The following is a 16,240-nucleotide window of genomic DNA, read 5'->3' on the forward strand; positions in this document are numbered from 1 at the left end:
GGAGAAATATATATGAGGAGGCAAATGCATTCTTTCATACATACACTTTTCCCGTCCTTTGATGCATGTATTGTAATCGTCGAGGCGCTGCCAGTGATCGGGCTTATGTGAGAGCCGAGGCACTGGGGGAAGGGTCAACACTATTATTTTTTCTGTGCGTAGTGTCAGCTCTTTCACAACACGTCTCAGTTTCCTCTTCATAAGGTCCATTTTTGTATCCTGGAATCATTTAAAAGTTGTACATTATAGTAAGCTTAATATATAGTATAAAACATTTAAGATTAAATAATACCTCAGTCCCACAAAAATGTAATTAATTTCCTACATTTTCTGCAGTTGCAATATCAACCACATTTATTAACCGCTATGTAAAGATTTGCATACTACCGACCAATGGATGCAGGATTGGGAGTAGGACTGGAATAGGGACGGGAAAGGACATTCCGTAGGTTGGGTGGGTGGCAGAACACTACTTTGGGATATGTGGGAGAGATTTTGGGTAGAATATCCCTCGCTAGGAGAATGTGGGAAGAGCTGGTGTGTATGATATCAGGAAGACATTGGAAAAGGTAGTGTTCAGTGGCCCCCAAAACCATAGGCAAGAGGACTGTGGTGTACAAGGGCATTGTATACAGTGGTCAACACGGAGACTGACATTAATGGGACAGGAACTGTGAAGAGGAGGCGAAGGGGGTGAGCGGTGTCTTGAATTTAGGATGGGAGACTGCGGGCAATAATTTGGAAGTGTTGGTCAACAAAAGGCAGAGATTTGTTCTGTGGGAGCATTGTACCCAGTCACAATGCATGACCACAAGAACAAAATATTTGATGACAGAATTGTATGTTTATTGTATTATTTCTGCAGTTTGTCTTGTTATGGTGGATTTTCCTGCAGGTAAATCAGGAAAACATTCAGAGTGTTTGATTCCAGTAAGTGGTATGTTGGACTATGTATCTCCCCATGTTTCAATTTATATCACAATGTACTTCACTATGAACAGTAAATTTTGCTTTGTTTTTGTGTGTTTCTTTAGAGCTAAATGGGCTGTAAAAGAAATTTAAACAGAAAGTTTACTTGATGTGCATCTTCATATTTTTGCACTGCAAAGACTGATCAATAAAATTTCGGGTGTGCAGCTGCATAAATTCAACTTCTTCTTCTTCTTCTTCTTCTTCTTCTTCTTCTAATACTTCGCCTGAATACCGACCAGCCATATTCGGAGTGAGCCAAGGTGACAGTCACCTCAGATGGCTGGACGGTATTCAGCCGAAATATTAGAAGAAGAAGTCAAATTTATGCGGCTGCACGCCCAAAATTTTATGGACCAGAAAGTTTACTTGTTTGCTAGCTACAATGTGTATTTGAATACCAGAAGCTCTTTCCAGTTTTTTTGTTTCTGATAGTTAATATTAAATTGAAGTTCTTCTGTACATTCATATTTCACACTAGCCATGTCAAAATATGTACATTTAAATTAAAGTAGGAAGTCCAAGAAACTTAAAAATGTTTTTGAATATGAACTATGTATTTGAACACAAGAGTTATAATTAAAACACACACACACACATTTTAGCCAGTCCACTTGTAATGGCAGCTACATACAAAACCATAAAAATATATAGCCAATGCCCAGGGCATGTTTAATAAAGTATTATACAAAAATTTGAAATAAATTGGTCAAGCACTTTTTGAGATTTTCTTATTTACATACTATTATATACATAGTTACACAGCAACACTGTTTCTGGGTGCAAAAATAAATTTTCGAAGCTACTGCTCGACACAGACCGTAATAGAAACAAGCTCAACTCAGAGTGTGGGTCACAACTGTATTCTAGAACACGAGAAGAGGGTTAGTACTGAAAAAGCAGGCCAGTGCCTGTACTTCACTGCTACACAGCAAGCAGAGCTATAGCAAAGAGTGCAAACAATGTAGTACAATGGCACACAGAATGTTGGTCTGCATACTCTAAATACGCAATATCTGAGCTCTGCCACCTCAAGGTGTGCTAGTACTGATGATAAATGTGTAGGCAGGAAAAACCATCTGTAGCTGAGACAACTCAGTGCTGACTAGACTACGGACACCTCTGTTTCTACATCTACATCTACATGGCTACTCTGCAAATCACATTTAAGTGCCTGGCAGAGGGATCATCAAACTACCTTCACAATTCTCTATTATTTCAATCTCTTACAGCGCACGGAAAGAATGAATACATATATCTTCCCATACGAGCTCTGATTTCCCTTATTTTATCGTGGTGATCGTTCCACCCTATGTAGGTCAGTGTCAACAAAATATTTTCGCATTCGGAGGAGAAGGTTTGGGATTGGAATTTCCTAAGATGATTCCGTTGCAACGAAAAATGTCTTTCTTTTAATGATTTCCAGCCCAAATCCTGTATCATTTCTGCGACACTCTCTCCCATATTTCGCAATAATACAAAACGTGCTGCCTTTCTTTGAACTTTTTCGATGTACTCAGTCAGTCCTATCTGGTAAGGATCCCACACTGTGCAACAGTATTTTGAAAGAGGATGGACAAGCATAGTGTAGGCAGTCTCCTTAGTAGGTCTGTTACATTTTCTAAGTGTCCTGCCAATAAAACACAGCCTTTGGTTAGCATTCCCCACAACATTTTCTATGTGTTCTTTTCAATTCAAGTTGTTCGTAATTGTAATACCTAGGTATTTAGTTGAATTTACGGCTTTTAGATTAGACTGATTTATCATGTAACCTAAGTTTAACGAGTTCCTTTTAGCATTCATGTGGATGACCTCACACTTTTCGTTACTTAGGATCAACTGCCACTTTTCGTACCATTCAGATATTTTTTCTAAATCATTTTGCAGTTTGTTTTGATCTCCTGATGACTTTATTAGTCAATAAACGACAGTGTCATTTGCAAACAACCGAAGACGGCTGCTCAGATTGTCTCCCAAATTGTTTATATGGATAAGGGACAGCAAAGGGCCTATAACACTACCTTGGGGAATGCCTGAAATCACTTCTGTTTTACTCGATGACTTTTCGTCAATCACTATGAACTGCGACCTCTCTGACAGGAAATCGCATATCCAGTCATGTAACTGAGATGATATTCCACAAGCATGCAATTTTACTATGAGCCGCTTGTGTGGTAGAGTGTCAAAAGCCTTCCAGAAATCCAGGAATACGGAATCAATCTGAAATCCCTTGTCAATAGCACTCAGCACTTCATGTGAATAAAGAGCTAGTTGTGTTTCACAGGAACGATGTTTTCTAAACCCCTGTTAATTGTGTGTCAATAGACCATTTCCTTCGAGGTAATTCATAATGTTCGAACACAAAATACACTACTGGCCATTAAAATTGCTACACCAAGATAAACGGGTATTCATTGGACAAATATATTATACTAGAACTGACATGTGATTACATTTTCACGTCATTTGGGTGCATAGATCTTGAGAAATCTGTACCCAAAACAACCACCTCTGGCCGTAATAACGGCCTTGATATGCCTGGGCATTGAGTCCAACAGAGCTTGGATGGCGTGCACAGGTACAGCTGCCCATGCAGCTTCAACACAATACCACAGTTCATCAAGAGTAGTGACTGGTGTATTGTGACGAGCCAGTTGCTCGGCCATCATTGACCAGACGTTTTCAATTGGTGGGAGATCTGGAGAATCTGCAGGCCAGGGCAGCAGTTGAACATTTTCTGTATCCAGAAAGGCCCGTACACGACCTGCAACATTATGTCGTGCATTATCCTGCTGAAATGTAGGGTTTCGCAGGGATTGAATGAAGGGTAGAGGCACGTGTCTTAACACATCTGAAAAGTAACGTCCAATGTTCAAAGTGCCGTCAATGCGAACAAGAGGTGACCGAGGCGTGTAACCAACGGCACCCCATACCATCATGCTGGGTGATACGCCAGTATGGTGATGACGAATACACACTTCCAATGTGCGTTCACCGCAATGTAGCCAAACACGGATGCAACCATCATGATGCTGTAAACAGAAACTGGATTCACCCAAAGAAATGACGTTTTGCCATTCGTGCACCCAGGTTCATCGTCGAGTACACCATCACAGGCACTCCTGTCTGTGATGCAGTGTCAAGGGTAACCACAGCTATGGTCTCCGAGATGATAGTCCATGCTGCTGCAAACATCGTCAAACTGTTCGTGCAGATGATTGTCATGCAAATGTCCCCATCTGTTCACTAGGGGATTGAGATGTGGCTGCACGATCTGTTACAGCCACGGGGGTAAGACGCCTGTCATCTCGACTGCTAGTGATATGAGGCCGTTGGGATCCAGCATGGCGTTCCATATTATCCTTCTGAACCCACCGATTCCATATTCTGCTAACAGTCACTGGATCTTGACCAACGCGAGCAAGAATGCCGCGATACGATAAACTGCAATTGTGATAGGCTAAAATCCGACCTTTATCAAAGCCGGAAACGTGATGATACGCATTTCTCCTCCTTACACAAGGCATCACAACAACGTTTCACCAGGCAACGCCGGTCAACTGCTGTTTGTGTATGAGAAATCGGTTGGAAACTTTCCTCATGTCAGCACGTTGTAGGTGTCGCCACTGGCACCAACCTTGTGTGAATGCCCTGAAAAGCTAATCATTTGCATATCACAGCATCTTCTTTCTGTTGGTTAAATTTCACGTCTGTAGCATGTCATCTTCGTGGTGTAGCAATTTTAATGGCCAGTAGTGTACGTTCTAAAATCCTGCTGCATATTGACATTAACGATATGGGCCTGTTTAAGCAAAAGACAAATGATTGCCTAACCTACAACAATCACATGATATTTGGCTTTAAATACTCCTGTTTCACCAGCTTGTCTGTTCATTTTGTCTGCATCACTGACCCCAGTGGAATGACAGTTTCGCTAGTTACAGGTTAGCACTGATGGCTAAACGTGATGTGCTGCTTGCAGCCTGTCTGGGACTGCTGCCTGCCTGTTGTGGGTGGACTTCGTCACTCCACAGCGTCGATCCTGATAGATCACAGCCCTGACTGATAGAAGAATGCTGATCTAAGGGCCTTTTTCCTTTGGTGAAATGCCATCTTCCTTCAACATACTAAAACTGCAGTCAGGATCCAAGATTGAGTTTTTGAAAAATCTGCAAAAAGAATACAGGAGGTATGACAAAAGTTTGAGAAGCCAATACAAAAGCAATGGAAAGGCAAGGACCTGCGGAACAGCGAGCAAGTCAGCTTCCACGTTTCAGAGTTGGTTACCAAGCTGTGCATGACAAATGGGGGGGGGGGGGGGGGGGGGGGGGGTGTGGATCAAGAAATTTTTAATGAAATATAGTGGTCCATATCGGATTACTGAGATGACCTCCCAGGCTAATATGAAGATACAGTTACCTACCAAAACACTGATTATACATATTAGTAGAGTGAAGCCCTTTGATGGTGAGATAGACACATTACTGCAAATTCCTTAACGGTACGACAGCAGAACAAGAAACTGGGGAAGGTTAAGAAGAATGCGCTGCCAAATACTTGTGCTACGCACAGGACACCGGATGAATTTAAATTGAGGAACTAATTTTACACTGTACTTGTCCATGCTTTTCCCCTTTCCTATGCAGCATTAAATTTTATATTGCATGTTAGGGATTGATAAGAAATTAGGGTAAGTCACTTGTTGTTGTTAGGGGGAAATCTTCTGAAGAAGGAAGGGGAATTGATGGGCATTCCTTTCCGCTAGGTGGAATGATGGGAGGGGCACCCCAAGGTAGTACTGTATTCGTGACGCTGCTACATGTCATTGGAGAAGCGGGAAGTGCCATCCTGAATTAATCGTTGAACGCAGACATATTGCTGACTAGACATCACCGGATACTAGGACTAACTTTCAAAGTTAGAGACAAGATTCGCAGGCACCTAGAGGTATTCAGGGAATTACACAAAACAGCACAGAATGAAGCTGTTGTCTCTGAGATTAATGACAAATACACGTGGTAGCAGCTGTCGTCGTATGACAAGTTAAGAGCACAGATAATGCGAACAAGAGAGGTAGTACCACAGGCAGTTTTACGCAGAAAGAGGTGGTGGGTCAACACAGGTGGGATCTAGGTATAAGCCTTATTTGGGACAGAAAACAAAAGAAGATGTGATTAAACTCAATACAACTATAAGTCAAGTGCAAGATACACTGTGCAACATATTGAGGAGTCTCATACCACTAAACCAACGAACCTGCAACGTAATGTAGTGACCAGTATTAGAGTCATACCGGAGGCACCTGAAGAGCTCATAACATATGTACACAATACAGTAGCAACAGTCAATAATAACCTGGTGGTCATTCAGAAATGACCATCTCTAGACTGTTACAGATACTGGTGGTCAGTGTTAATGAAGCTACACGTCAAATATAAGAATGAAAGAGGCCATTCATCAAGCAGTAGTGGGCAATTAAGTTTGGCTTTGTTGCCACCTGACAAGTTTTGGAAGGATTACATGAATCACAGAGAGATTTTCCAATGGACCTACAGCATGCAGTTGAGTTGATGCAACAATGGATAAGATGAGAGTAATGATATCAAACTGATATCCGGTAATGAATCCACTCATATTATCAATGGTTAGCTGGTTGGTTGGATGATTAAAGGAATCAAAGTACTAGGTCACCAGCCCCTTTCTTCTCAGACTCAAAGGTCTCCATCATGGAACATCAGAGATGACCTACTGCACAAAACCTGAGGAAAGAAAATCCAAAGGTCAATGAAGGCTATATAAGGAACAAAAAATAAGAAAGAGGGAATATAGGAAGAAAGGCAGGTGAGATGCCCTATCTAGGATAAGAAAGGGAGAATACAGAAAGAGAGGCAGGTGAGATGCCCTATCTAGGGTGTGACCCGAAGGCCCCGAAAGCGAGGGGACATACATCCCCCCAACGCACGCCACTTACCAGAGGTACACTATGAGATCAAAAGTATCTGGACACCTAGCTGAAAATGATTTACAAGTTCGTGGCGCCCTTCATCAGTAACGATGGAATTCCATATGGTGTTGGCCCACCCTTAGCCTTGATGACAGCTTCCACTCAATCAGGTCCTGGAAGGTTTCCTGAGGAATGGCAGCCCATTTTTCACAGAGTGCTGCACTGAGGAGAGGTATCAATGTCTGTCGATGAGGTCTGGCACGAAGTTGGTGATCCAAAACATCCCAAAGGTGTTCTATAGGATTCAAGTCAGGACTCTGTGCAGGCCAGTCCATTACAGGGATGTTATTGTCGTGTAACCACTCCAGCACAGGCCGCGCATTGTGAACAGGTGCTTGATCGTGTTGGAAGATGCACTCACCATCCCCAAATCGCTCTTCGACAGTGGGAAGCAAGAAGGTGCTTAAAATATCAATGTAGCTGTGATAGTGCCATGCAAAACAACATGAAAAACACAACCACACCATAACACCGCCGCCTCCGAATTTTACAGTTGGAACTACACACAATGGCAGATGACATTCACCAGGTATTTGCCATGCCCCCACCCTGCCATCGGATTGCCACATTGTGTACTGTGATCTGTCACTCCACACAATGTTTTTCAACTGTTCAATCGTCCAATGTTTATGCTCCTTACACCAAGTGAGGCGTTGTTTGGCATTTCCCGGTGTGATGTGTGGCTTATGAGCAGCTGCTTGACCACGAAATCCAAGTTTTCGCACCTCACGGTTAACTGTCATAGTACTTGCAGTGGATCCTGATGCGGTTTGGAATTCCTGTGTGATGGCCTGGATAGATGTGTGCCTATTACACATTACGACCCTCTTCAACTGTAGGTGGTTTCTGTCAGTCAACAGACGAGGTCGGCCTGTACGCTTTTGCGCTGTACATGTCCCTTCACATTTCCACTTCATTATCACATGGGAAACAGTGAACCTAAGGGTGTTTAAGAGTGTGGAAATCTTGCGTACAGAAACATGACAAGTGACACCAAAACACCTGACCATGTTTAAAGTCCGTGAGTTCTGCAAAGTGCCCCATTCTGCTCTCTCACGATGTCTGATGACAACTGAGGTCACTGATAAGGAATATCTGGCAGTAGGTGGTAGCACAATGCACCTAATATGAAAAACTTATGTTTTTTGGGGTGTCCAGATACACAGTGTAGCTCAATCACTCAGAAATTGACTAGGTAAGACTATCAACACAGACAGGGCAGGAGAAGTACAGATAGACATAAGTTCAACAAGTCAAAAAGACCAAGTGAGAGGGTGGGAGGAAAGGTAAAAGAACAGATAGGGTGTGGGCTGGGGTGGACCACCAAGCTCAGACAGCCGCAACCCAGTCTGGGCAGAAGAGGCAACAGAGTACCCTGCCAACCCCTCAATGGGGTAATAAGGTTAAGTGGCCCCTCCTCAAAGGGATTGGGAAAAGCTCTCTTCACGAATAAAACGTAAAACTAAGTCAGCCACTGCAGTATTGTCTCCTAATACCAGATGTAGTGAGGCACGAATATTAATAAGAGTCTGCCCCAGGGCAGCTAGATTGGGACAGTCCAGCAAGATGTGGACCACTGTCAAAGGGGATCCAAAATGACAGTAGGGTGGGTCCTTGCATGATGGAGGAGATGACTGAGTCACGCGAATACGGCCAGTGTGAAGCAGGCAAAGGATGGTAGAGTCCTTGCGAGAAGCCTGCATGGAGAACCTCCACAATTTTGTAGTCTCCTTCATCACCCGTTCATTCCATATTCCAGATCCCTAAAACTTGACAGCGTAATACCGATCAGAGGTCTGTTTCCAAATTATTTATATCAAGAGTTGGCTTACTGGTAGCCAGTTTGGCTAACCCATCAGCAAGTTCATTCCCCGGGACCCCAATGTGACCCACAGTTCAGACAAAGGTCACCAAGCATCTACACCATTCACGGGTATATAGGGAATCCTGGATAACCATGACCGAGGAATGGCGAGGGTAACACTGGTCAAGAGCTTGCAAGTTGCTCAAGAAGCTGCTACACATGAGAAAGGACTCACCAGTGCTGGAATGTCCATCTGGCAAGGAGCACAGTTCAGTATGTATGAATGCATGCCTTCACGGCGATATTCATTAATAAAATATTCTTGCATTTCAAGTCACATGAACAGGTTAACTACTTACCAGCTTTTGGCAGAGATCTCCTCTGCCATTGTCAAGTGTACTTACATAGCCACGCCACCATCAGTGATGTCACTGGTGCCTAGTCCCACGCCCGCTCCAACGCCCCGATCATGGGATCCAAAGCCGTTCTCAGCCGCAATCCACCGTCTTTATAGAGGGTGTTGACTGATATTTTGATCTCTATTGCTTCATGTATTATGCTATTCCAGAAGCCGTTGATCCATTTAATAATAGAAGCATCATCGGAAGCAATTCAGTGTCAACCCTTGTATAAACCCTCGTATCATATAAGCTTTTGTTTGTTTTGTTTAGAACAGCTCAGTGTCAGCTAGACCGTCAGTGAGAGCGCACCGTGAGTTCTAGCTGCTAATAAGGAGAGTACACTGTTCATTTGTTACATATTTTTACGACCTTCAAACAGGAGCGACTTCAGTAATGGATATGAACTGTGATTGCTGTGTACAGATGCGGGCTGAGTTGTTGACCCTTCGCTCACAGCTCCAGACAGTGTTTGCTTCCGTCACGCAGCTTGAGGCTGCTGCCAAGGGGCATCACTGTGGGGGACTGGATGCAGGTATGCGAGGGACGTCAAGCACGTCCCACGTGTCCGCTGATTGGTCCACTGCTATGGCTGGCCCGGGTACTGCCTGCGTTGAGATTGACCCGTCACCTGTGGTCAAGTGGGAGATCATTCCAAAGTCTGGCAGACAGTGAAAGACTTTCCGAAGGGCCAATCGTAGGGCCTCACCAGTTCATTTGACGAACAGGTTTCGAGCGTCATCTGTGGCTGAAGAAGTCTCCAAGACGGATACAGTTGGTCACCCTGTTCCAGAGGAAGCTTCTCGGCCCGCAAGGTGTGGGCATTCACAGAGGGTGGTTTGCTGGTAGTTGGGAGCTCCAACGTTAGGTGCGTGATGGGGCCCCTTAGGGACATGGCTGCCAAGTAGGAGAAGGAAGCAAGTGCGCACTCCGTGTGCATATGAGGGGGAGTCATTCCGGATGTGGATGGTTGGTTGGTTGGTTGTTTGAGGTTAAAGGGACCAAACAGCAAGGTCATCAGTCCCTTGTTTCAAATAGACTCCATTCTGCTAACGGGACATCTCAGTATAGTCAGAAAAATAAAACGGATAAAGGGGAAACGTAAAAGGGCAGTCACGTTGTCATTAGTAAAAACAAATGAGGGAAGTTGGCAAGAGAACGAACCCAACACTATGCTGAAGCAGCATAGGCAAGACCACCTGTGACTTAAAAGGTACAACTGCTATAATGCAGAAAGTACGTATGGGAATAGAAAAACTAACCAAGCCTTAAAAAGAAGGGGTAAAAACAGAGTAAAAGGGAAAGAAAAGAGGATTCCGGTCAGGGAGGTGAATCGGGAATCTCTTAACACTGCCTACAGTGGGAGACACCCAAACACTCACCGCCCTGCCCCAACACCAGAGGGAGATTAAAAACTTTAAAACTGAGAATAAAAACCACTCTCCCGGAGGAAACCTAGAACCAGAGAGACCATCCAGGAATCGTCAGCCAACATCAAAGGTAAAGTGTGGGGGAGTCTGTACTTAGCACGCAGAGCCAAAAGAAGGGGGCATTCAACCAAAATGTGGGCCACTGACTGGAAGGCTCCACAACCACATAGCGGGGGTGACTCATCACGCAAAAGGAAACCATGGGTCAGACTGGTATGGCCAATGCGGAGACGACACAGTGTGGTCGAGTCCTTGCGGGAGAGGCTAAAGGAAGAACGCCATGGGCCTGGATTCACCTTAATGGCACGAAGTTTATTAGACAGTGGAGTAGCCTCCCAAGAATTGGCCCATGACTGTGCAAAGTGGGATTTGATGTGAAGCCGTAAATCCGCTGCAGGAGGGGTTACAGAAAACGGGGGGTAAGTAACTGCTCCCCCAGCCAAACTATCAGCGAGCTCATTACCCGGGATACCCACATGGCCCGGGACCCATAGGAAGTCAATGGAACAAGCAGCACGGTGAAGATCAGCGAGATGGTCATGGATGGCAGAGACCAAGGGATGGCGCGAAAAACACCGGTCAATAGCAAGAAGGCCACTCATCGAGTCCGTACATAACAAAACGCGGTTGTGTTGGGATTGTTTAATAAAGGTAAGGGCCCAGGAAATTGCCATCAATTCCGCAGTAAACACCCCACATGAGGGTGGCAGTAGATGATTTTCCGTTCCAACAAAGGACGTGAAGGCATACCCAACATGATCAGCAGATTTAGAGCCATCAGTGTAAAAAACAACAGCATCCCGAAACTCCCATAAAATTTGGCGGAAAAAGGAACGGAACACCACCGGGGGGATGGAATCTTTCGGACCGCGGCGGAGATCCATCCGAATTCGAGGCCGAGGAACTAACCAAGGAGGGGTGGAGGGGAGGGAGCGAGGAAGACAGGACAAAGAAGGAAGCCGAAAATCACGGTTAAGAGACGCAAGGCGCAGCCCAACCGGTAAACCCGCCCAAGGGCGGGAGTCAGGCGGGCGACGTCCATGGTCTGGGAATAGGATAGAATAGGAAGGATGAGCGGGAGAAGAACGGATAGTAAGGGCATAAGACACCAGAAGCTGGGACCGCCGAACAGAAAGGGGGGGGATCCCAGCTTCAACCAGGAGACTATCAACAGGGCTAGTAGGGAAGGCACCGGTGGCCAAACGGATACCACGATGGTGGACTGGATCCAGCACGTGCAGCGTGGAAGGAGCAGCTGAACCATAAACTTGACAACCATAGTCCAAACGTGACAGAACTAGAGCACGATAAAGACGGAGGAGGAGGGAACGGTCCGCACCCCAGGAGGAGTGGGCAAGGAAGCGACCGGATGTGGAAAAGGTGCTTCCGGATGCCATGCAGAGTACAGGGTGCAGCTAACTGCAGGTGGTGGCCCGTGTCAGTACCAATGACGTGTGTCACTCTGAATTGGAGGAGATTCTCTCTGGGTTTCGGGCAACTAGCAGAAATGGTAAAGATTGCCAGTCTTGCTTGTGAAATTAAGGTGAAGCTCACCATCTGGAGCATTGTCGACAGAGCCGGCTGTGGTCCTTTGGTGCAGAGGCTAAGGTGGTTCTGTGACCGTGTAGGCTGCAGATTCCTTGACTTGGGCCATCGGGTTCCGCTTAATAGGTCAGGAGTCCACTACACACAGAAAGTGACTACATGGGTAGTGGGGGCTGTGTGGAAGGGACTGGGCGGCTTTTTAGGTTAGAGGGTCTTAAGGAACCACGGAAAGGGCATCCATCTAAAAGGGGGCAGGTAAAACACAGTAAGGTAGTTGTAGTATCGATCGCTATTGTAGTTGTAAATTGTTATATCTGTGCTGGGAAAGAACCAGAGCTCCAAGCACTAATAGAAAGCACTGAAGCTCAAATAGTTATAGGTACAGAAAACTGGCTAAAGCCGGAAATTAGTTCAGCCGAAATGTTTTCAAACACCCTAACAGTGTTCAAAAAGGATAGATTAAATTCAGTTGTTGGTGGAGTATTTATTGCTGTCAGAAGTAGTTTATCTAGCACTGAAATTGAAGCACATGGTTCCTGTGGAATAGTACGGGTAAAGGTCATACTTGACAATTGGACTAAACTATTAATTGGATCGTTTTACTCAGAAGATATAGTTGCTGAACAGATCCAAGAAAACCTGAGCCTCATTTCAAACAGGTACCCCACTCATACAATTATAGTCTGTGGTGACTTCAATCTACCCTCAATATGCTGAATAATTATACATTTAAAGCTGGCAGCAGGCATAAAACATCATTCGAAATTGTATTGAATGTTTTCTCAGAAAATTATTTTAAACAATTAGTTCATGAGCCCACTCAAAGTGTAAATGGCTGCAAAAGCACACTTGACCTCTTAGCAACAAATAATCCTGGACTAATAGGGGGTATCATGACGAATACAGGGATTAGCGACCAAAAGGCAGTTGCTGCTAGGCTAAATACCATAAAACCCACAACTGTAAAAAAGAAATGCAAAGTACATTTATTTAAAAATGCTGATAAAAATGGTCTTAACGCCTTTTTAAGAGACAATCTCCACTCCTTCCGGTCTAATCACGTAAGCTTAGAAAAGATGTGGAATAATTTCAGAGAGATAGTATTGATGGCAATTGAGAGATATATACCACATAAATTAAGAAGTGATGGTACTGATCCCCCATGGTACACAAAACGGGTCAGATTGCTGTTGGAGAAGCAACAAAAAAATCGTGCCAAATTTAAAAGAACGCAAAATCCCCAAGATTGGCAAAGTTTTGCAGACGTTCAAAATATAGCACGTACTTCAATGTGTGATGCTTCTAATAATTTCCACAACGAAACTCTTGTCTCGGAATCAGGCAGAAAACCCGGGGTGATTCTGGTCATATAGAAAACGCATCAGTCGCAAGACGCAATCAATACCTCCACTATGAAATGACAACAGTGAAGTCACTGATGACAGTGCCATTAAAGCAGAGTTATTAAACACGGTTTTCCAAAACTCCTTCACCAAAGATGACAAATTAAATATTCATGAATTCCAATCAAAAACAACTGCCAAGATGAGAAACATAGAAGTACATATCCTCGGTGTAGCAAAGCAGCTTAAATCACTTAATAAAGGCAAAGCCTCCTCTCCAGATTGTATACCAGTCAGGTTCCTCTCAGAGTATGCTCCATATTTAGCAGTTATATACAATCAATCGTTCACAGGAAGATCCGTACCTCAAGATTGGAAAATTACCCAAGTCACATCTATACCCAAAAAGTGAAATAGGAGTAATCCGTTGAATTACAATAAAACAATTTATTGTCACACAGTCAGCAACCGTGACTTATTAAATTGATAGTGCGGTAATTTTCACACCTGTCAGCACCTGCTTTCTTTGAAATTGGTATTATTATATTCTTCTTGACATCTGAGGGTATTTCACCTGTCTCATGCCTGTTGCTCACCAGATGGAAGAGTTTTGTTATGGTTGGCTCTCCCAACGATATCAGTAATTTTAACTTGGTTTCAGATAAAGCACAGTTTAAACAGAGTTTGAAAGACTTTTTTATAGGCAACTCCTCTTTCTCTGTAGATGGATATCTTAACAGACACTGTTAAGCCAGCTTAAGTAAAAATGTCTGTTAGATTTCAGTTTTGACAGCACTTGGTCACAACAGTCAAGATTAGGTATTTTGTGTATGATAAATTTATTAACAGTGCGTAACAATGTTTCAATCCGACAGTGTGTTAATTGTGTAAATATTATCCGTTCCAGTTTACTGCATTGTATTCACCTATTTTGACAATTTCCTGACAAATGATCAGTGTAGTAAGAATTATATTCAAATGTTTTATGTTATACTTTCTGACATGTTCCATACCCATGAGAATCATCTCATTTTTCGGGTCTATGGAACGAAAACTGAATCTAATCTAATCTAACGGAATGTTCTCTATTCCCAGGGCCTTGTTTCACCTTAGGTCTTTCAGTGCTCTGTCAAATTCTTCACGCAGTATCATATCTCCTATCTCAGTTTCATCTACGTCCTCTTCTATTTCCATAATATTGCCCTCAAGTCCATCTCCCTTGTATCAACCCTCTATATACTTCTTCCACCTCTCTGCTTTTGCCTTCTTTGCTTAGGACTGGTTTACTATCTGAGTTCTTTATATTTATACAGGTGGTCCTCTTTTCTATAAAGGTCTCTCTAATTTTCCTGTAGGCAGCATCTATCTTATCCCTAATGATATATGCTTCTACATCCGTACATTTGTCCTCAATAGCCATTCCTGATTAGCCATTTTGCACTTCCTGTTGATCTCATTTATGAGATGTTTGTATTCCCTTTTGCCTGCTTCATTTACTGAATTTTGGTATTTTCTCTTTTCATCAATTAAATTCAATATCTCTTGTGTTACACAAGAATTTCTACTAGCCCTCTTCTTTTTATCTACTTGATCCTCTGACGCCTTCAGTATTTCACCTCTCAAAACTATCCACTCTTCTTCTACTGTGATCCTTTCCCCAGATCTTGTCAATCATTACATAATGCTCCCTCTGAAGCTCTTTACAATCTGTTGTTCTTTCAGTTTATCCAGGTCTCATTTCCTCAAATTCCTACCTTTTTGCAGTTTATTCAGTTTTAATCTACAGTTCATAAACAAATTGTTGTCAGAGTCCACATCTGCCACTGGAAATGTCTTCCAGTTTAAAACCTGGTTCCTAAATATCTGTTTGACATTTATATAAATCAATCTGAAACCTTATGGTGTCTCCAGGTCTCTTCAGTGTATACAACCTTCTTTCATGATTCTTAAACCAAGTGTTAGCTATTATTACATTATGCTCTGTGCAAATTCCACCAAGCAGCTTCCTCTTTCATTCCTTTCCCCCAGTCCATATTCACCTATTATTTTTCCTTCTCTTCCTTTTCTTACTGCAGAATTCCAGTCACCCCTTGACTGTTAAATTTTCATCTCCCTTGACTACCTGAATAATTTCTTCTATCTTGTGATACATGTCTCCAATCTCTTCACCAGCTGCAGAGCTAGTTGGCATATAAACTTTTACTACTATGATGGGTGTGGGCTTCGTGTGTATCTTGGCTACGATAAGGCATTCACTATGCTATTTGTAGTACCTTATTCTCATTCCTATTTTTTATTCATTATTAAAGCTCCTCCTGGATTACCCCTATTTGATTTTGTATTTATTGCCCTGTGTTCACCTGGCACAAGCCTTGACCTCCTGCCACCGAACCTCATGAAGTGCCACTGTATCTATATTTCACCCAAGACGATGCCATCGTCATTTAACCACACAGTAGGCCTGCATGCCAATGAGAAAAATTACAGCTCTAGTTTCCCCTTGCTTTCAGCCATTCACAGTGATGTGTCGACAGAAGTGCCGACACAGTGTTATTTTGAGGGGGCCGATAGGCACGCTATCTAATGCAGACGGGCGTGAATTCTGGAACAGGATAACTATTGAATGGTAGCAAGAAAAGTACGTAGCTGCTTTATACTTAACTTTTAATTATTGTTGTATACATCGTTCTTCTTGAGACATTTATACTATAACTCTCAAAGTAGGTAAGGCTAATGGCGCCTTGCTA

General features: G+C 43.3%; 1 protein-coding gene across 2 annotated transcripts in view; it reads right to left on the minus strand.

The window, feature by feature from the left end:
- The window catches only part of LOC124717263, a 137,368-nt gene that overhangs the window by 29,092 nt on the left and 92,036 nt on the right, over positions 1–16,240 (minus strand). For both annotated transcript variants that reach the window (XM_047244071.1, XM_047244070.1), the window contains exon 5: positions 45–219. In XM_047244071.1, the coding sequence (XP_047100027.1) occupies positions 45–219 (175 nt within the window). The remainder of the gene's footprint in view (positions 1–44; positions 220–16,240) is intronic.

The sequence above is a fragment of the Schistocerca piceifrons genome, chromosome 9 (genome assembly GCF_021461385.2).
Source record: "Schistocerca piceifrons isolate TAMUIC-IGC-003096 chromosome 9, iqSchPice1.1, whole genome shotgun sequence".
Taxonomy (NCBI): Eukaryota; Metazoa; Arthropoda; class Insecta; order Orthoptera; family Acrididae; genus Schistocerca; species Schistocerca piceifrons.